Source organism: Cucumis sativus, chromosome 3 (assembly GCF_000004075.3).
Source record: "Cucumis sativus cultivar 9930 chromosome 3, Cucumber_9930_V3, whole genome shotgun sequence".
Lineage (NCBI taxonomy): Eukaryota > Viridiplantae > Streptophyta > Magnoliopsida > Cucurbitales > Cucurbitaceae > Cucumis > Cucumis sativus.
The window spans coordinates 19,488,120-19,509,619 of NC_026657.2; the positions used below are offsets into that span (position 1 = coordinate 19,488,120).

The 21,500-nt window shown below is 35.6% G+C and overlaps 3 protein-coding genes across 4 annotated transcripts; 1 reads left to right on the top strand and 2 right to left on the bottom strand.

The window, feature by feature from the left end:
• Positions 1–4,652: 4,652 nt before the first annotated feature.
• LOC101221181 (rho-N domain-containing protein 1, chloroplastic) lies at positions 4,653–8,722 on the bottom strand. Of its 2 annotated transcripts, none has more exons than XM_004151939.3 (2): positions 8,547–8,722; positions 4,653–6,124 (listed from the first exon to the last, which is right to left on the bottom strand). In XM_004151939.3, the coding sequence occupies exons 1-2, from the start codon at positions 8,584–8,586 to the stop codon at positions 4,947–4,949; spliced, it is 1,218 nt and encodes a 405-aa protein (XP_004151987.1). In that variant the 5' UTR covers positions 8,587–8,722; the 3' UTR covers positions 4,653–4,946. The 2 variants fall into 2 exon arrangements, with proteins under 2 accessions (XP_004151987.1, XP_004151986.1); XM_004151938.3 differs by having other exon boundaries at positions 4,653–6,139.
• Positions 8,723–15,752: 7,030 nt separating this feature from the next.
• LOC101218102 (patellin-6) lies at positions 15,753–17,912 on the top strand. Its single transcript, XM_011653138.2, has 5 exons — positions 15,753–16,203; positions 16,334–17,032; positions 17,159–17,283; positions 17,376–17,517; positions 17,614–17,912. The coding sequence occupies exons 1-5, from the start codon at positions 16,087–16,089 to the stop codon at positions 17,881–17,883; spliced, it is 1,353 nt and encodes a 450-aa protein (XP_011651440.1). The 5' UTR covers positions 15,753–16,086; the 3' UTR covers positions 17,884–17,912.
• A 201-nt stretch (positions 17,913–18,113) lies between these two features.
• On the bottom strand, positions 18,114–20,371 carry LOC101217866 (11S globulin). The gene is made up of 4 exons (XM_011653139.2): positions 19,784–20,371; positions 19,458–19,696; positions 18,835–19,365; positions 18,114–18,744 (listed from the first exon to the last, which is right to left on the bottom strand). Exons 1-4 carry the CDS (start codon positions 20,109–20,111, stop codon positions 18,337–18,339), a joined length of 1,506 nt encoding a protein of 501 aa, XP_011651441.2. The 5' UTR covers positions 20,112–20,371; the 3' UTR covers positions 18,114–18,336.
• Positions 20,372–21,500: the final 1,129 nt, after the last annotated feature.

A 21,500-nucleotide genomic window follows, 5' to 3' on the forward strand; every position in this document is an offset into this window, starting at 1 on the left:
TATTCATTATTATAGCTCCTTTTATTGGAGTAATGAGGTCAAAACACATAAGAAGATGATTAGAATGTGTAACTTGTGTTGCAAATGTACAAGTATTTGAAAATACACTTTACATAAGTATTGTGTCTGTTTTATACGATTTTAATGTCTAAACGCAGAACAATGAACAAAGAAAGAAGCTAGTGTACTGCAGGAAACATCTTGCACAAAGACTACGCGATAGGAAACGCATCTAGCGATTAGGGTTGCCTTTTGCTCGACAGCTTGCGTGAAGACCAAAATGCTTGCTGCATTTTGACACAAACTCCTCGCAAGATGGCTTCATTGCTCAAAACCTTAAGATTTTTCACCTACTAAAAGTTTTTAGAAACCCGCGCTCCCTAGTGTAAGACTAAGTTGAATACGAAACTCATTTACAAGTATATAAAAGAATTACTTATAGAGGTATAAGAGTATAAGTAAATATGTACACTAATAAAATGATGCAATTCTAAAAAAAGGAAGAAATATACATTATATGTGCATCCATGCATTCAGGTTTTTTAGCGAGGAGGTGCTCTGCATAGCTTTCTAACCACATCGTTCCTGAACTTTGTAGTTCATTTGCATCATGACTGTCTCCATCATGATTGCTCATTGCAATAAGTCTCTACTCTCAATCATTCATCGGAAGGCTTAAATGATCTTTCTTAGTCCTTATTGCGTGGCTAAGTGAAATAAAAATCTCACCAACTTTACGCAGGGAAAATTTCTTTGATGCCTTCATAGAGGTTCTCATCTTCATTTGAGAGATTGCATCCATTGAGAATCCTCTTGGCTATCTACCAAAAGATACATTGATCTTGGGGTTGGTTCAAGCAATCACAGATTACTCTGGTACCTTGAACCTCTTCATCGTGTAATACATAAGTCCTCATTGAGTACAAGTTTTTCTACTACTTGCCCAAGTGCAAGCGAAATAGTAGGTTTACCTGGATAATCCAGGGTTGAACATTAAGAATTGTTTACCGACATTAGTTCTACGAAATTACTCATTAATTAGGCGATAAGAATTATTAGCTAAAGTATTAAAGAATCAAAACTAGAATTAAAACTACTTATGTACGCCTAGAGAATTTATAAAGGAGAATAAATGGATGTGAAATGGAATAGTATGCTGACTAACTTGTATGTGAGAGCGAGTGAAGGAAGGTCTACGCACCACTAGGAGATTAAACAATGCGAGAACTTTGATGAGATATATATAACTTATTTAACCAGCTTATGATTAAGGCGTACTCCTCTAGAATCATTAAACGCCACACATAGTCTCATTTCAGGATCTACACGACTAAGTCTGATTAAGCGAAAAATATCTAGAAGAATTCACTTATGAAACTTATAGAACTTTGTTATAAAGAACAACATCTCTCGGCGCCTAATATTTACAGATAGCAGAAAGGCTATTCTTTTTCGCCATTCTCTAGGATTTTGGCCTATTAAAGCAATGCGCTCATTCAGGTGTCTTCTTCTAGGTTGAAAGAGATGACTGTATATATAGACAACATTTGGGAGAGAAGTTTCTATTCTTCTGAACATATCAGCGTCATTCGCTGAAAAGTGTCTGTTGCACGTCACATAAGCTCCAAATACCACTTTTTGTCTTCTAGTGACCCTTCCTCGGGTGATAACGTTGTTCCTCGCTTGGAGAAGTTAATCGCCAGATATGTTTCCTATTGCATAGTCCTTACGCGAGATGTTTCTTGTGGTTCACTAGTTTCTTTCTTTGTTTACTATCTTGCGTTTAGACATTAAAATCGTGTAAAATAGGCATAATACTTATGTAAAGTGTATTTCCACATACTCATGCGTTTGCAACACAAGTTACAAGTTTTGAACATCTTCTTATGCGTTTTAACCTCATTATTCTAATAAAATGAGCTATAATAACAGATGTTTATACACGATATCATCGATGTCTATAGTGTTGCATCGGACGAGGCTAAAGAATTAATTGTATCATTGGCTTTCCTTCGTCGTGACATTAGAGACGTCGGGAAAAAGGATCCACATACCCGACGCTATTAGTGATACGTCTGGAATAGGATGGATTTTTTGACGTTTTTGGAATACGTCGGGAGTTTCCCATTTTGATAAACCCATTCCATTCTGTAAATTACAGAATCAAAAGAGAAGAAGGAAAACGAGAGAGAGAGAGAGAGACCGAGAAGAAGAAGAAATATGTTGTTGCTGGTCCCTATTGCTCACTGCCATTTCATTGTCATCGTCTATCGTTGCCGGTTCTACTAATTTTGGTAAGTACTTTTGTTTTATATTAGTTTAGATGTAGTTTATTTTTATTTACATTAGAAATTGTGTTTTAGGAATAAGATTTTGAATTTGGTTTTTGAATTAGTTTTTGGTATTCAATTTGAATTTTAATTGCTTTTTAGATTCATGAATTAATGTAAATTTAAGGGAGGTTGAATTTAAATTTTGAAATAGGGAGGGGGTTGAATCAATTTAAATTGTAAGGGGTTGAATTGAAAGTTGAAGGAGAAGTTTAATTGAAATTGTAAGGGAGGTGTTGAATTGAAAATTAGAGGGGGAAGAATTCACATTCAAAGAGGGGTGAGTTGAAATTTTTTAGGAGGGTCGGATTGGAATTTTTAAGGGGTTGAAAAAATCAAGGAGTGGGGAATTAATTGAAAATTAGGGGGCGTGGGGAATTGAAAGTTAAAGACGGGGTTGAATTAGAATTTTTAGGGGGCGGGGGCGGTTGGCTATCCTAAAGTTATGATTTGTTTTGAATTTGTTAGATAGTATTGTGTTTGGTTAGTTTGTTTTGGCCATCGTGCAATTATGGTAGTCTTTGTAGTTTGAACTTAGCTTCAGTTAAAAGATTGGAAAGATTTGACATAGCTTATTCATGGGCTAATTAAGTTTAGGGTTTGATAGGAGAAATATAAGACTAACAATCAAACATATTTATGTTTTAGGTCTTTAACGATGGACAAGGGTTGGATCAAAGTTATGATTAAGTTCTCGGTTGAATATAGAGAGGGTGTGTCCCAATTTTTAGAGATTGTCAAGTTCCACATCGATGCTTACGGACAAATAAGGTGTCCAAGTAAGAGATGTATGTACTCAAATTGAGACTCATTAGAGGGTGTGAAGCAACATCTATTAACCATCGGAATATCCCTCTCCTATACAGAATGAATGTATCATGGAGAGGTATTGAAAGATTTTATGAAGGAACTAGTAGTAACCCTTTGGACGAAGAAGATGAAATGTTTGGTATGCTTAATGATTTACAATCTCCGATTGAACACGAACATGCAATAGAGGAACGTTTGAAGAATGAGATGCCCTTCAATATTGGAGTAGATATAGAAGAAGAAACAACAAACATATTTAAGGACTTATTGACTGAAGCTCGTAGTGATCTATACCCCGGTTGTTCTTAATACTCTTCTCTGAATTTTTTGGTTAAGATGATGCATATAAAAGTTCTAAATGGTTGGAGTAACAAGTCATTTGACATGATGTTAGACTTAATAAAACGTGTGTTTTCAATGTGTGGTACGAACGTCCCTAGTTCATTCTACGAAGCCAAATGAAAATTGTGTGACTTGGGCCTTGGATATGAAACTATTCATGCTTGTAAGTATGATTGTGTCCTGTATTAAAAGGAGTTTGAGGATTTATAGTTTTGTCCAACTGTGGTGAGTTTCGGTACAAGGTTAGTTCTAATAACAGAAGGAAATTTTTTTGCATAAAGTATTGCGCCACTTTTCTTTGACACCAAAACTACAACGCTTATTTGTATTGCAAGAAGGATCTTCTTACATGAGATGGTACCATGACAAACGTGTTCAAACAGATGATGCGTGGGTGGAAACATTTTGGTTCTGAATTCTCTAATTTCGCTGTAGATGCACGTGGTTATAGATATAAAATTCAAAATATTTAAACTCATAATTGATCAATAAAAATCATATATCTCCCGAAAGAAAAAGAGAGAAAAAGGAGCTTTACGATTGTTAATAAATTGAGTTCTGATCATCATTTTTTTTTATTTCAATGTAATTAAAAATCAGTAAAGTTGATGCACATCAATCATAACTCTAACCAAACGTTTTCATGGAACATGACACAAAACTTTATTCTCGTGCATGCACATTAGATTAGCTAATTCTTGCTCTCCTTCCCTTTTCTCTCAAAAACTGCCCTCCTCCCTCCCTATCTCTCACAATCTGGCATTTGATATTGCTTTTCAACACAAACTAAAACAAAGAGGGAAATTTGTTTGCTAGAGCGGTCTTGCCAAAGTTGGTGTGTGGTCTCGTTAAAGAAGGAAAAATATTTCGTTGAAGAAGAAAAGTAAAAGTCCAAAGCAGGGAGAAGAGAATAAAAAAAAAAGGTAAGAAAAGAGAAAAAAATCAAAGGATCATCAACGGAAAGAAAAAGAAAAGAAAATGATAATTTTTTAAAAGTTCTTGCAATGATGTAAGCAAGATATCAAAATTCTTTTTATCTTTAAGAAACGGATAAAAATCATTTTAACCTTGGAAATGGAGTCTTTTAATGAACTATTTCTTTTACCAAACACATAAAAACAGCAATCATTCTTCCAAACCTTTCAAATCAATCCCACCCACTGAGCAACATGATGGAAACGCTTGAGGACCATGTTAGCAATAAAAATCCCTTTAAAAAATGGTTCCTATAAGTGAACAAGAGTCTGAATAGAAGAGAAAAAACTAAAAGAAGAGATTGTTGTTGACTTGTACTCTGAACCTGCGAAGATTAGCCTGATATACAATCTGGGAAAGAGTTTGTAAAAAGCTAATACCAATTTCTAACTCAAAACTAGTCAAACAGATTGATAAGCACAACAAAAATAAGTACAAAAAAACACCTAAACAACCTAAATCCAGAGGTTCCTGTCCAGTATGACATCCTTACTGACCGTTGCTTAACAATTGCACGAGCTCGCTCTTCTTCATCTTCGAAAACCCTCTCAAACTACGAGATTTGGCAATCGCCCTCAGTTCAGCAAGTTTCAATGAGTTCAAGTCCTCATGTTCTTGTTCACCATGCTTTGCAAATTCCTCATTGTCTTTAACATCATCCTCAAACGTGTCATCGACGTCTGATGACACACCTAATAAATTAACAAGTTCAGGCTCCATTTCATCACCTTCATGCTCTAGATCATATGTTTCAGCCTCTGGTTCCAATTCGAACTCTTGGTCCGGCTCTGGCTCCTGTTCTGCCTCCCTTTGTGATTGCAGCTCTTCCCAGTGCTCTCGTTCCGACTCTTGCCGAGTCCATACCTTTCCTTTCAGTTGAGAACCTGTATCAGTTCCATTAGGTTTCACACCTTTTGAATTCATACCATTGGTCGAGTTGACAATACTTTCCCCAGGGTAAATTGGTTGGTACTTCACCCGAGGCACGGGGGATCTACGTTGGAAATTTGATACGGGTCTTTGGGCCTTCTCCCTCAAATTGGGACTTAGTCCAAAAAAGCTTGAGCCTCTTCCTTCATCGTAAGGACCATTCTCTTTGACATGGTTAAAACTGATGTCCTTGTTGCTGCTGCCACCCCCACCACTGCTTCTCTTCCCTTGTTCCACGGAATGCTTTCGCAATAGCTTAAGAAGAGAATCTACTGTCTCACTCCCTTTCGTTTGTCCTTGAGCTTCCACTTTCTTCTCTTCTTTCATTGCTGCTCGCTCCCGAAGCTGAGCTTGAACCTTTCTGAAAAGTTCAACAATTTCCTTTTCCCTTGGTCCTGGGGTAGCGGTGGCCTGGGATTTTGGGGTGCTAGAGATGGAAAGTAATGGTCCATTCTTAGACAATAATAAATCAGATTCATCAACATTGTCAAGACTCTCTCTCTCCTCATTTTGCCTATTTCTGCTTCTTGAGAAGCCATGCCTATTTTGCTTTGGAAAATCTGGGTTTCTCCTGTGACCTCCTGAGCTGGCTTTGCACGTAAAAGACTCCCCCAACGAAGTACAGTTTAGAGGTCTAAATTTGACTGGTACATTGATTCTATGTTCAGCACATAAAGAGTGAAAAGAGAACGAGGCTGCTCGTCCTGAAACTCCAGAGCAAGGTATGCATCTGCTATCTGACAGTCCAAAGCCTATATCAAATCCAGATTCCATGTTTATAAGAACTAATAAGATTTCGAGCACGAGTAGTAACCCAAGTTATATAAAGCAAACAAGAACAGAATTTATAAGGGAGAAGTATCGAAGTAAAAAATGGGGTATGATTCCCATTCCATAAATATATTGAAATCCCCTGAACGTTGCAAAAACAGAGCAGGTTTATTCCCAAGTCTTTCTTTTTAACCATTTATTTAAAATCTCCAATCTAGGAAAGCCATCTGCAGCAAGAAAAGATGTTGCCTTCGAAAGAGAAAAAGAAGTATACCTTCAGAAAGAACAAATAAAAAAAAAAAAATTCACCAACCTCGAATTTTCCACCTATTAGTCCAAAGTGTTATGCCATACATTAATAGTAAGCAATCATAAACACATAGTAAGCAATCATAAACACAGCAACAGTTGTCATCCATCATGCTATAAGGTATAAACCACAAAATTAGAACTACGCAATTAGTTCTTCTAATGTTTGGTCTCTTGCTAGATTACATTTCAATTTGTTGGCTTCAGATTACGGAACCTTTATGCAAACATTCCCTAAGTTTTATTTTGCTTGGCTTGAGGCATTTCTTTTAGGTAAGTGTGGTTATTCATTGAAAAGAAAACAATCACAAAATTAGAAATATGCAATTGAAGTCCATTGAAGTCCCATTCAAATAAAGAAAAGGCATTGCTTGAAAAGAGAAAAAGAAGAAATGTAGAAATGACAAAGAAGCTTCCATTAAGTATATCAAAACAACCAATAATAGTGTGGTTATTCATTGAAAAATGGAGAAGCAACAACTAGGACCAGTTGCTGTAGGTAAAGGGCATCGAGAAAACAACTTAGCGGTCAAGTCATAGGCTTTAAGTTTCATGATTTGAGCATATATGAACAGCCTAATGTTTTTACAACCAAGACATGTAATTCCAGACTCGTTATCTGTTACTATTGAACATCAATAATGCATCAACAGTGATCAACAATAAATAAAAATCAAAATAAATCCTATAAATGTGACAACGTACAATCGTCAATCTCTTCCCGAAATAGATGGAGGCACGTCGTTGAATTATGGAAACAACACTCCAAAATAATTCAAGATGAAGTTATAGCAAAGCCCTTAAATCAAAACAGTTTAAACAATCTTCATATGTGCAAAATAATATGGAAATTAACAAAGGAAAAAAGCGCCCTTGTGGCTTTTCCTCATAAAGGCACAACACAGGCTTAAACCAGCATAAGGCGTAAGCTTCGAATTTAACTAAAGACATTTAATAACTCCTAAGTTAGTTTGACCAGGTGTTGCTAAACATAATGATCATAAAAGAGAAAAATAAATAAAATAAAAAATAAAAAACCACCCCTATTAACTGCCGCTTGAACAAAAAAAATCTAAAAGAGATATCTTTAACTTCTCTACTATTATCATTTAAAGGATTGACTAATATTATAATTACTTTGAAAGTCACGGTAGAAAAAGTAGTAATAGTTCCTATTTTCAGAACACGAAGTTTTATAATTTTGAAGAATGAGGCAAATTAATATTATTATTCTAATCGTTATATGGGTCATAGATACTTTTAAGCCTTGATGCATTATAACAAAATGGCATAAACCTCTTGTGGTTCAAAGAAGCCACAATTCTCACAGCTAAAAGTTAGAGTCTTGCCCTGAGGCGACCCTCAAGACGTAAACCTCAATAACCTTTTAAAACATTGGATGTGAAAACTGGAAAAGTCAATATCAGAACAGAACATACAGCAAAGAGATAAGATTCAACAAATGCAAATACTGCAAAGTGACGATGCAAATACCCCCAACTTCAAGCAAGCAGTGAGAATATCCCAATATCAGATGTAACCATTACATCTTGACCTTCCTCCAAAAACTGAGGAAAAGAAAACTCATACATCTACATCAATTCGAGAAGGCCAGAATATGATACAGCAAAGGAAACCAAAGGGTCATGTAATCCAACCAAGTAGAGAATTTTCAAACAATCAGAAAATGGTATTAAGTACTCTAAAATCAAACCTAAACTTAGAAAAGGGAAAATAGAGAGAAACAGAACAAGCTCAACACAAAAAGTCGAACGAAATCCAACCAGTGCAAAGCTTTAATTTCTCCACAAACAGATTCAACCAAATAGAAAAGTAAACAACAAAACACAGATAAAACCAAGAGGCGCTAAAACCTATAGAAATTCAAAATTCGAGAACTTTAGAGACCTTAATGCAAACATTTGATCGTTAGGACAAAACACATGAAATTATATGGAAATTAGAAACACCCAGTAAATGTAAAAATAATAGTGTACTTAATTTCCCAGCCTTTAAGCAAGCAAAGAACAAAAATAAAGAGCACCCAACAGAGATTTTGTGGATATGAAGAACAGATACCTGTAGGGTTGTGAGGAAGAAGGTGAATGGCTTGAGACATTGCTGGTTAAGACACCTGGAAGGAAGGAAAGGTTTTAGTGAGGAAAGGAAGGGTTTTTTATTTGCATTTCTTTGAAGAATTTCGCTTTTCCGGTTCGTTCTTCTTTGTCCTGCTGGCCTGTAATTGTGAATTTATCATTGATAATGGAAGAAGATATTGGTTTAATGCCATAGCTTCCTCGGGCGAAGAGGATGTAGTTGGGCCATCGGGACTGGGCTTCTCTCACCGTATCTTAAGCCCAAAATGCCTTCGCTGAACCCGGTGACCATCTCTTTCGGTTGCTCAGGCGAGCGGCACGATTTCGGTAGTTGTAATGGTTATCATTTTAAGAATAATAATTAAGAATATAGAAACATTTTAAAAAATTTGTAAATATAACAAAATTATCGTTAATACACAAATATTTACATTAAGGATAGAATTTGACAAATTTGCTATATTTGTAAAAAATTTTAAATGTTGTTATAGATAATTATTTTGAATCTAATTGCTAAATTTGCAACAATCCTATTTGGATATGACCTTCCTCTTAAAATTCACCAAGCACGCCTAAAGTATCCACCGATATAGCATAATTTAAAATAATTATAGCTACACCACACTTTAGACTAAGTTCTTAGACTATACGTACCATAATAAAAGTTTACCAAAAATAAAATTGATCGCCCATAGTTTTACTATATTTACAATATTTAAAAATCATGTTAAATCAATTATAAAGAAAAAGACTTTGTTAATGAATTAAAAAAAATAGAGTACAATATGCTTTTTCGAAAACACACTTGGACTTTGTACTTTTGACAAAAGGTACTCCATAACTTTCAAAACATTAATACTTGAATTAATATGGGTTGATGTGTATTGTTTATGGTGAACTCCTTTAAAGAATCTTGACTTTTTCATGAATCCTGGTTTGTGCAGATGATGAATCTCGGACGAGATTTATGAATTTGTCCTAAGATTCATTGAAGATGTCCTAAGATAAGATGGGTTCCACATGCATTTTGTAGGATAATCTCTCGGGACCGATTTCACCTGAAATTACCACACATAATGCATGCAAAAAACCCTAATCTTGTGGCATCTTGGTGTAATGTTTTTCGAGTTATATTCCTTATCCATGTAATCTCGACCGAGAACGCCCCAAGATTAACCCACAAAACACTTATTTTGTTCAAATTTTTGTGTTTTGCAGGTGTCTCTTGTGACCAAAATCAATTCAAAGAACTTATTCCTTGCAAACTTGACATGTTATTAGCATCTATCGAAGACCATGTCAAAGTATACAAAAAATAAGTTTAACATCAAAGAAACTTCATATGTTTAGGAAAACCATCTTTGGACACTTCTTGAACGTGAAATTGGTGTTCAATGGACCTCTTTGCCATTAAATTTTGTTGAGAGAGGTCGATGAAAGACAACAAAACACAATTAGTTTTAAGTTATTGGATGAGAAGATCTTCTTTGGGCCGGAGGACTTTGACTTAATAAAGAGATTGAGGTATAGGCCCAAACGTGAGGTCCAGTTTGAACATAATAAGGCCCTTTGATTAAGAAGGCTATATTTAGGGGATAGGACAAGCATGAATGACTCTGAGTTTGAGAAAGATTACCCCATCTTTCAGTTTGAAAATGACAAGGATGCAGTGAAAATGTCAATATTCTACTTCATCGAGCTTGCGATGATTGGGTCAAAAAAGGAAGCAACACATGGATTGGACGGTGTTGGCTCTGATTGACAATTGTGAGGACTTCATCAGCTACGATTGGGGTGAATTGGTATGGACCTGTTGGAATTTTTTGTCCTAAAACTCGTAGTTTGTAATCATATTCCGTTTCAATAAAGTTGTTATTGAGAAATTAAATATTATAATCCTAAATCCAATAAATAAAGTTTCAATGCTATTTTTTTAATAAACTTGAACTTTATGTGTAAACATAAACGTGGATCAAGTTCGAGTATATATAGCCTAAATAGTCTATAGTATATTAATAAAGGTTGGGCGCCTTATTTAGAGAAACTATGGATGCAGCCCACTTTGTAGTACAAACAAGGTGATCCTGAATCGTTCATGTAGAGACATGAAAGTGGGGGCATCCTATGTAAAGTGTTTACATAAGACTGAACCATGAATTAGTCTTTTTTACGTTATAACACCGTTTACTGTTTAAAACTGACTATCTCGATTATTGATGACCTAGGTAACTTAATTTTAATCCTGAGTTAACTATGAACTCCAGTTCACACGAGATTATTCTTATATCTGCATAGGTGAGGGCAGCTCATCAGTGTTGGCCCAATAAGCCTCCCATTTCAGGGGTAAGATCGGGTGGATAGCTGGGAACATAGGGTACAAGATGGAATTCACTCCTACCCGCTTTAGGGTTAGTAGATAGGTTGTTCTCTTAAGCACTGAATCCAAGTCTTGAACAAGGGGCCCCACCCTCTCATTGGCCCGAGAGGGATTAAGTTTATAGGTTGAACCTTAAACCAATTGTTCAATAGTGGATTAGTGGGACTTAAGGAGCAAGATGTAATCTTAGGGGTAAAACGGTATTTTGACCCAGCCAAGGTTACGAGCAACCTGTGAAGGATTAACTTACTGATTATGGTTTTATCAAATGGACACAAATATATCTATAGTGAGGGGAGTGCAACTACGGGACTTTAGTGGAATGACCCGTCAGTTAACGAATGTTGATTAACTCGGTCTAAAAGAGTTTAGCTAGTTAATCTTGAATCGTTGGAGCCCATGATCTATAGGTCCATTAGGTTCCTCTGCTAGCTCATATGGATTAAACTTAGAACAGTGTGATGAAATAAGTCGAATTGGGAGAAGAAAGAGAAACCGACAAATATAGTGATATAGTCGTCGGTCTTCTAATTAGAAATAGAGCTTTATGTTTTACGTACTATAAGTATGAATGCAGATTCATACTAAGAAGCTTGAAATTGATAGAATTGGTAAATAAATAGTAAAAAGTCAAAATGTTGACTTTTGACTTTGAAAAGTCAAACTTTGACCGGCCTTATATTCAAATGTGATTTGAATTTTGGAAAAATGAATGCGGATTCATGCTCGGGAGGTTAGAATTGGTCAAGATGGACAAAAAAGTAAAAAGTCAAAATATTGATTTTGACTTACAATATCTAATGACCATTTTACCCTTGGACTAAGTTAGTGGGAAAATTCAACATTTTGTTGGATAATCCCACCAACTCTTAGTGGAATATGTGGCTATATGAGATGTAGACACCTAGCCCACTAAGTTCCACTAATTGTTAGTGGAACATTAGGTGTTGAGATTTGGCAAATTAATTACATGCATTTTTGCATGTAATTATGTTATAAATATGGGAGTTTTCAAATGGTTGAAAACTTTTGCCTTTTTATTTATATACTCCAATATCTCAACCAAGAAAAAAAAAACTTCAACCTTCCAATTTCCTTTTATCTCCATTACTTTCTACATCAAATTGGGTCCAACAACCCGGTTCTTTGTCCAGAGAATAGTAGTTGAGCACTGGTGGTCGTCTCGGTTTGAATTGCTAAGGAGGTATCAAAGTTTTTGAAAGCTTCAAAGGTAATATTTCGTAAAACCCTAATTTGATTATTTTAGAGTTACTTGTTAATTATGGCAATTAGGGTAGAAATTCGATTACTTTTTCGCTGTGCATGTCTTAGTTCTATCAGGACCAAGACCTCTACTGGTTTGAAAAGGGCACTTCATGGAAAAGTAGCATTACACAAGAAGAAATCAGCCAATAACAAGTCCCTGAAGGTCGTATAGGCTCTATGGATTTCTCTTTGCCTTTTGGGTTTATGATTATATGTTCACTATGTTTCATTGATTTCATTGGCAGTATATTCACTATGTTTTATTGATTTCATTAGTTACTTGCTTGTGTTAATGATATCATTGTATATGTAGATCTTGTCCTACGAGACACTGTTGTCCATCAGTGGGTTGATTGCTCATAGGGAGTCATCATTTGCGATATCATGCATAATGTGGTGTAGTTGCACACACTCACCTGGGTTAAAGGTGATTGAGTCCTAGGTCTTTGGGTCGCAAATGGTACGTTACGATTCATTTTTTTCCTCCACATTCACTATAGTATTCTAAGCTTTAGTCTCTTAATTAGCACTTGTTGAAGTTCCATTTTTAGGTCCGAACACATGAGATTCAACCTACAGATGATGAGCGTGTGCTTGTTGGTTTTACAAACCTTTAATTACTGGTTTGTGGTTGTTTTCTTTGTAGAATGGTTGTTTATATGTTTGGTTTGTGGTATGATGGCATGTCATAGAATATAGATCATTATATGCAAAATGCTTTCCAATATTCTCTTTGTCATGCGAGTTGACATGTCATTGCATGCGAAATGCTCCCAATGTCTCCACTACCTACTTCTAAATCCACAAAGTGCAAGTTTTCATATTGTTTGCCCAAGTGTAAGCAAAGCAATAGGTTTACCTGGGTGATTTAGGATCAAACACAGAGATTTGATATCAAAGCTTAGTTTTAGGATCTACTTATCAACTAGGCGTTATGATAAATGAGTTAAAAGAATATAAAAAGAATCATAATTACCTAACTATCCTAATATGATAAATGAGTTAAAAGAATATAAAAAGAATCATAATTACCTAACTATCCTAAAGAAATAAGTGGTTGTGAGAGAGATGTGCTTTAACTTACAAGAAGGGGTGAAGGAATGTCTAATGCTACTTGGAAAATAAGTTATAGGACCACCTTAATGCGATATAACTTGCTAAGCTATCTCATGATTAAGACATGATCCTCTTGAAGTCATTGAACACCACATTTGGTCTCCTTTCGGGATCCAAATGACTGAGACTAGTTTAGTGATTTATATCTAGGAAGTATCTACTCTCATACTACTCAGAGTGCTTCGCATTTAAGGACAACAACTTTTTGGTGCCTATTATCCACACTTGTTTACCTTTTGGGATACAAATGAGGGAAGTCATCTCGCAAGGTTGAGAAAACTCTTTGTTGCTTGTATTAGCCATGTCCTTGCTACTTACCCTATCGAGCAATTGATGACATACATTGGCCAAGTGATGAGTGTAGCTTAGCTAATACAATAAGAAATATAAATAAAGACTATTTATCAAGAATGCATCATAAAAATAAACTACAAATAACATAAAGATGGATGAAGTTTGTCTCTAAACTCCTTCCTGTACACCTTTAGCAATGTTTTTGTACTTACTCTCTCGAGTAGTTGCCGACGAACTCTGGCCAAGAGTTGGAGTAAAGCTTAACTAAACACAATGAACCTTATAAGCTAGATCTCTTATAAAAAAACTTACCACAAGCTTAAGCTATTTATAACACTTCAACAGGTGAATAGTAAAGAAATGATAGATTGAAAGGGGATAAATTTGCAATGTATTAAAGAACGGGGGCCTTCAACCACTGCATAATATAAAACACATACATTACAAAGAAAGTAATAAAAATGGAAAACAAGAGATGTGAGTCGAGCCCCAGAAAATGTCGAAGCATCCTTTGGCTCTTTTACAAGTTGGGGGAAGAAGATTGTGGTTTTTCTCTCTAATCTTACTCCAAACTCTCACTTACAAGATTGACTGGAGAAGAGATGAAATATTCTTCACAGAAGGCAGAAAGACTCGTCCTTTCCACTAGCTCCTGTGGAGCTCTCTAGGTTTTGGTCCATTCAAACCATAATTCTTACATGATAAGGAAGGGACCCTTTTTTATAGCCAGACTACGTTAGGCGGGAGGTTTCTATTCTTCTGTGCATGTTAGTTAACGTTGATTGCAGTCATGTTAGGTTACATCAACTTCAACTACTATTCTTGTCTCTCAATGAATTTTCAACGCGTGATGAAGTGACTTTTTGCCTAGAGATATTTAATCACCAAACATGCTTCCTATCGTAGAGTTTGTGCACACGTCCTCTTGCGATTTACTATGTCTTCTTTTGTTTATAAATCCTACGATAAAACACTAAAAAACATAGTAAAACGTGCATGGAGACTTATGCAAGTTGTATTCTCTTATGTTTATGGATTTGCAATAGAAGCTACGTGTTTTGACACATTCTTCTGCTCTTTGGCTCAATTGTTCTACCTAAAATGTCATAATAATCTGTCCTTTTATAAGCAATACAAGTTATCATGTTAGTGAGCTTTTTCTATTTTCAAAATTGTTCTATAGTGTAAATATTTTGTTGGTCTACTGTATGTTTTAGAAAACCCATAAATAGATTATGCATAATATATCACTAATATTATGTATATGTTTTAATGTAAATTATATTCCATCAAATTCATATAAAAAATTCACAACTATAACAAAATTAACTGATGTACTAATGTATATTTTTCAAGATTATTTGTACACTGTTGTTTATAATCGATACTTTAGATTTGGCTACCGACGATTTTATTTATTGATTGAAAAAAATTATTAATTCAAAAATAAAAAGGGGGCATTTTTAAATATAGCAAAATAAATTAAAATATTTAAAGCTATAACAAAATTTTGAATTTTATCACTGATGGTTTTCTATCACTATGGCATATCAATCACCGTCATTGATAAAATTTGGTATAGGTTGTAAATATTTGGTAAAATTTACTATTTTTAAAAATTTCCTAATAAAAAAAAAAAGCTTATGGCCCACCTTCCTAAATTTTTGTTTTGTTACAAGGACTCTTCTTAAATTTATAAAATATTTAACTAATTAAAACATATATATATATATATATATATATAGGCACAATTTCTTGAAGGGATAGTTGCAAATTTATCAATTAAATTCAAATTAATTAAATATATAACACAATTTTAAAAAATTTGCAAATATAGCAAAATTTGTCAAATTCTATCAATGATATAAGTCTATCACTGATAGACCATGCTGTAAATATTAGTTTATTACTCATATACCATATGAAGCCTATGAGCGATACAAGTCTATGAGTGATATTTTTGCTATATTTACAAAAAAATTTAAATGTTGCTATATCTTTAATTATTATTGCTAAAGTAGTCCTCCATTCCAATTTTCCTTTCTTTAATTAAAAAAAATATTCTAATTGATGTTGTGAATGATAAGAACCACGAATTTGTAACAACACCAAACCACGTCAGAACAAAATCAGTTGATTTCATGGGTTTTATTTATGTGCAAATGAACGAAAATTATAATCTTAAAAAAAAAAGAACTTCTAAATTTGGGTGAAGAAAATCAATGGGTTTTGTGGTTTTGAGAATTCGCAGCCTCTCTTCTCTGTAAATGATTCAACAAAAATATTTTATTTTTTTCCCTTTCTTTGTTTGGGTGTTATGAAGACCTCAATTATAGTTAGTATGATAAATTTTTGTTATTTTCCATCACCAATGATCTCTGGCTTGTTCGGTTGTAGCTAAGGCAGCATTCGGTTTTCCGACAACTCCCTCTCTTCGGCCGCCGGAGTCCTGGATTTGGAAGAAGCAAGTATGGTGGCCGAGAGAAATGAGAAGAAGGTTTATGATGGGACTACTGTGGAAGCTGATTTGCACCTTCTTTCCATTAACAACGATGAAGAAGGATTTCATCATCTCCATCATCATCTGGTTAGACCTATCTTCTTTATCCATTCTATGTATTTACAACTTTTGGTGAATAATTTTGTTTTTTTTATTAAAAAAAATGTGGTTATTTTCTCTGATAATATTATGCTCTTCCAATGATTGATGAACACAGGAAAATTTTGGAGAAGGGGAAATGGGGGAATTAAAAGAAATACAAGAAATGGAAAAGAAGATGAGAAAGAAAAGAAAGAAGAGAGCTTTATTAGAATTTCGTTGTAGAGTGGAAGATGCAATAATAGGGAATTATCTTGTTGGGAAACCAAAAAAGAAAGAGAACAGTAATAAAGAAATTGGGCTTTGGGGAGTTCCATTATTACCAAGCAAAGGGCATGAAGGAACAGATGTTTTACTCCAAAAGTTCTTAAAAGCCAAACATTACAAAGTACATGAAGCATTTGAAATGCTTAGAAAGACATTGAAATGGAGAAAAGAATACAAAGCTGATGGGATTCTTGAAGAAAAACTCGGTGGTGATGATCATCATCTTTATAATATGGTTGGGTTTTTGGAAGGTAAAGATAGGGAAGGTCATCCAATTTGGTTTCATGCTAATGGGGTTTTCAAAGATAGAGAAATGTATGAAAGAATATTTGGTAGTGATGAGAAATGTGAAGAGTTGTTGAGATGGATGGTTCAAAATATGGAGAAAGGGATTAAACAACTCAGGTTTGAGAAAGGTGGGGTTGATTCTATTGTTCAAATTACTGATTTGAAAAACTCTCCTGGTCCTGCCATGAAAGAGTTCCGTTCTGTTAGCAAGAAAGCTCTCTTGCTTTTACAAGATCATTATCCCGAACTCGTCTATAAAAACGTACGTAAGAATAACATTATACATATCCTCTTTTAATTTTCTTTCTTAGTTATTATTTGATGTTAACAAAAGGGAAGGGATATATATTATAGGATGCGTGTCTGTTTGGTTTTAATAAATTTGCAGATAGTTATAAACGCTCCGTTTTGGTACTACGCCAGACACATACTTCGATCCAAGATTATCAACCATAAAACCAAGGCTAAGTTCGTGTTTGCAAGTCCATCCAAAGTGACGAAGACACTTCTCAAGTGAGGAGGAGAGGCAAAGAAGATTTTATTTTTTTATTCACATTAATTAGTTTAAAGTAATTAATTATATATATCCTAATTTAAACTACCAGGTTTATAGCTCCGGAACAATTACCTGTTCGATACGGGGGGCTTAAAAGAGACGAAGATGACGACTTCTCACCGGCTGATAATGCTTCAGAGCTAAGCATAAGAGGAAACTTCGCTGCAACCATCGAATTCCCGGTTACTGAGGTAAAAAATATATAATTATTGGAACCTAGGTAGGTGGTGTGTATACAAAGTTTAATTAACTAAGTTGTTGATTGTGAGACGTTATTGTGCATACAGGTAGGAGTGACGATGGTGTGGGACGTGACGGTGGTGGGATGGGATGTGGTGTACAAAGAAGAATTTGTGCCAGAAGATGAAGGATCGTACAGAATTCAATTGCAAAATCAAAAGAAAGCGGGAGAGAGCCTAAGGAATTGTTTCTACATTAGTGAGCCTGGAAAGATTGTGATTACAATTGAGAATCCAACTTTTAACCATAAGAAAACTGTGTACTACAGATCAAAAGCGAAGCCCACTGTACCTATGTACATTTTATTCAACAAATAAAAACTTCGTTTTTGTTTTCTCCATTACAACTAAACACACACAACAAAACTCACTCTCTCTTTCAAGTTTCTGTCATATATATAATGCAACAACTTTTTTTTCATATGCTATGACATCTATATATATAGAAACTATATAGTTAATAGTTCAAATAATATTCAAAACCTAAATGACTTTCTCAAAAAAAAAGGGCACCTATCATCATTTAATTAAGGAAGAAAAAGCATAGATTATTGGAAGGTTTTGTTATTATTCAGAGATAAACTTTGTGATTGGAAAACAAGGACAGAGAAAAGCTGTCTTTTACATGAAGGCCATAAACACAAGTTCTTGTATAAGAAAGGCCTCGTCTTTATTATTATTATTATGATTATTCCGAAGCTTTAACCCCTAAATTATTACAACCATAAAACCAAAAGCCAAAACTGGCCCTTCCTACCAAAGCCAAAGCCTTTACATTTCTTCTACCGGGTTAGCCGGCCTACGCGATGACGACATTCTAGGGGCCAACAAAGTGGTCTCTTCTCTGTTCAATTTGAGCCTTCGAGCTTCTTCTGTCGACATTCTGTACGCACTCGCAAGGACTTGAACTGGGAATGCTCTCATGACCGAGGTGCGTCCAGCCAGTGTGTTTATCATGGCGTTATCGTTGGTCTTGAATGAAACCCATTCGAACCCTTCCTCGCTTGCCTTCTTCACTATGGCAAAGTTTTGTGGAACCACTAGAACTTGGCGTTGTTGCAACTCTCCATCGTATACAGTTTGGCCCCTGCAGTCTACTACTTGTACTCTCGCTCTCCCTCTTGTTACGAATATTACGCTGTGCGCGTTTTGGTTCCAGTGTGGAGCATACATTGCATTCTGCATTAATAATTAATACCACAAACGTCTATGTTAGTTTTCCTGCTAAAAAAAAACTCTCATCATTTCCAACAGGCTCTAAATTCTTACTCTGTAGAGAACACCCCGTTCGGCACTGAGTTGAAGCCAGCGGAGGATGGGGAAGCGGTGGCTGTTGGTGGTGCTAAGACGACCGGCTTCCGGTGTGTACATATCAGCACGTGAAGCATCACCAATGTTCTCCTTCATTCTCATTGAGCAAATAGTTTCATCCAAACCATTGTCATCCCATCGACGACCTTGGTGGCGTTCACGTTGTCTTTGCATCTCTTCTTCTTGTTCCTCTTCCCATTCTTGTTCCTCTCCTCTGCGTCCTCCTCTTGATCTTGGTGGTCTGATCACCTGAAGTTGTCCCTCGACCTTTATGATGTTGCGTCTGAAGTCATCTCCTCCGCGAATCTTCGTCGCCAACTCAATATTTATGTTCAGAATTTCTGCAAGAACTCTATCGTCAAATGCATAGAAGATATTGTTTTTGTTACTTGATCCTTCCTTGCGACTGCTGTGTCGTCCTTGCTCTCCCTTCCATTGCGATCTCCACTCTGGGAACTCCTCCTCTGGGTTTCCAGCCAAGTAGAAAGCCTTCATAGTTTACAGAAAAGCGAAATTAAATTTACTGTAACGTCTCAACAACATCGATTGAGCAAAAAAGGCTGTAAACATAACGGACTTACCCTAGGATGGAAGTCAAGTTGGTTGGCGTGGTTACTAACATCAAGAAGAACCACTGCAATTAATTTCTCATTGCCATCATTGTAGGTCCAATGAGCAGAACCAGCCGGCACAGCGAAGAGGTCACCGGCACGTACGTGATGGATCTTTTGATGTCGGTCTCGGAACTCCCCGGCTGATTGCTGGGACTCTTGGTACGTTTCCGGGCAGCCGGGAAGTACAACTCCCTTAATCCCTCTCCCTGTTCCACAAAATCCATCCCATCATGCTCAACAGTACTAAAACTGAACAAGGAAAAAAAACAGAGCAAAAGCATGAAAATTGATACCTCTCTCCACATAGATAAGTCGTGGGGCATTGGTGTATTGAGGGAGAAGAAGGCCATTAGGATCAATAATATATCTCTGGACAGCCACACCGGCGCACCGGAACATCTCGTGGCTGGGATCCCACATCTCGATGATGCCACCTTCGGCCTCAATACGGCGGGAGGGTTCGAGGGCATCAAGCCTATCAAGACGACACTCGCGATAACGGCTCTGGCCCTCACCGTAGTAGCGGCGGGAGACGTCGCGTAGGTTTTCATCGGTTGCTAGGCAGCCATTGAAGAGGACCAAGAAACAGAGGGAAAGAGAGAGGAAGAGAGGGTTTCCCATGGCTGTGGTTATTTAGGTTGAACTGTTTTGAAGTGAAGAAGAGAGTGGGAGAAGTTTGGGATTTTATAGATGGAGAAAGGTGGAGAAGGAGAAGACACGTTTGAGAAGATGGGGAAGAAAGTTTAAGCCATTTTTCAAATTGCATGGCAAAAATTGCTTATTTTTTGAACACATAATTGCAATGTTATTTAGCAGGTGGCTTTGGGTTTCTGAAGAAATGTATGGCAAAGGCTGTTTGTGCTTTACTTTAGTTGGCGTCGTTTGTATGTGGCGTTTTGGATTGTTCTTCATAGCCTATTTCAACAATAATATTTGTTTGTTTATAATTTGGATATCTATATTTCTAAAGATCAACAGTCAATATAGGTCTTGATGGAGAATTAAGATGGTAATTTTAACAGCTTTTATTTAAAAATTAAACTTACAAACCTCACTTTCTCTTTATTAATAATTTTTTTTTATCTTGTTATCTTTTTTTTTTTTCAATTACAAGTGTTCTAAAAAAACTAAAAAAGTTAAAGTTCTTTTTTTACTTCGTTCAGCTACATGAAATCCTTCGGTGAAGAAAGAATTCAAACATAATCAAATACCAAAAAGATAATTAAAATTGTTATCAAATAGGTGGGTTTATTTATTACTTTTTTTGTTGGGATACTTATACCTTGAATTTTGAAAAGATTTCCAAGTATGGACAGTTTTTTTTAAAAAGAGAACTCTTTAGAACAAATGGCATTTTGATTTGAATTTTGTGTAGTAAGTGTCACCCCTTGTCCTCCACGGGTACTTAACCTTCTTATATGGAATAGAACACGACTTGAACAATCATAGCGCTTGCGAAATGCTAAAACACTCGCTTAAGTCCTTCAAAACTACTAAACGATAAAGAACACAACCATATATAACCTAACGAAAATAACTAACAATGAAACTTATACTTTTAATAACTTAAGCTCATGTGTTCTACAATCAGAATAATACAAACATTCTTAATACAAGAAATTAACAAAGAACTCCTAAACGCCTTCACAACCTTCAACCTTCAACAATGCAATCACATAAATCATTTTCATTTCACAAATACAGGCCCAACGCCTTAATCCATTAATCACCTGAACACATTAGCTTCAAATATTCCTTTCTGCCAAGTACATGAACTATTTCTTGCGCCAAGACTTGACATCTTGTGTTTAGATCACTACTATGATGTCCTTTTCATCAACAACATCTAAATTTTTTTTTTGGTTAATTTCTCTCGTTGCTTGGACCGCTAAGCTCAATACACTTCTTTTATGCATTGGCCAACTTCACTCCACCATGCAATCCTTTTCTACATGGTTTCCTTTACTCTTTATGTGCACATAATAGCTAGCTCATTGATAGGAATATGAT

What these genes read in the sequence shown, in the direction of transcription:
- LOC101218102 (XM_011653138.2), top strand. Translation starts at nt 16,087, where the DNA reads ATGGTGGCCGAGAGAAATGAGAAGAAGGTTTATGATGGGACTACTGTG. An exon ending in ATCATCTCCATCATCATCTG is followed by an intron (nt 16,204 to 16,333) that starts GTTAGACCTATC and finishes TGATGAACACAG; the next exon opens with GAAAATTTTGGAGAAGGGGA. An exon ending in GTGACGAAGACACTTCTCAA is followed by an intron (nt 17,284 to 17,375) that starts GTGAGGAGGAGA and finishes TTAAACTACCAG; the next exon opens with GTTTATAGCTCCGGAACAAT.
- LOC101217866 (XM_011653139.2), bottom strand. Translation starts at nt 20,111, where the DNA reads ATGGGAAACCCTCTCTTCCTCTCTCTTTCCCTCTGTTTCTTGGTCCTC. An exon ending in ACTTATCTATGTGGAGAGAG is followed by an intron (nt 19,697 to 19,783) that starts GTATCAATTTTC and finishes TTTGTGGAACAG; the next exon opens with GGAGAGGGATTAAGGGAGTT. An exon ending in AACGGGGTGTTCTCTACAGA is followed by an intron (nt 18,745 to 18,834) that starts GTAAGAATTTAG and finishes TTATTAATGCAG; the next exon opens with AATGCAATGTATGCTCCACA.
- LOC101221181 (XM_004151938.3), bottom strand. Translation starts at nt 8,586, where the DNA reads ATGTCTCAAGCCATTCACCTTCTTCCTCACAACCCTACAG. An exon ending in TCTTCCTCACAACCCTACAG is followed by an intron (nt 6,140 to 8,546) that starts GTATCTGTTCTT and finishes GATTTGATATAG; the next exon opens with GCTTTGGACTGTCAGATAGC.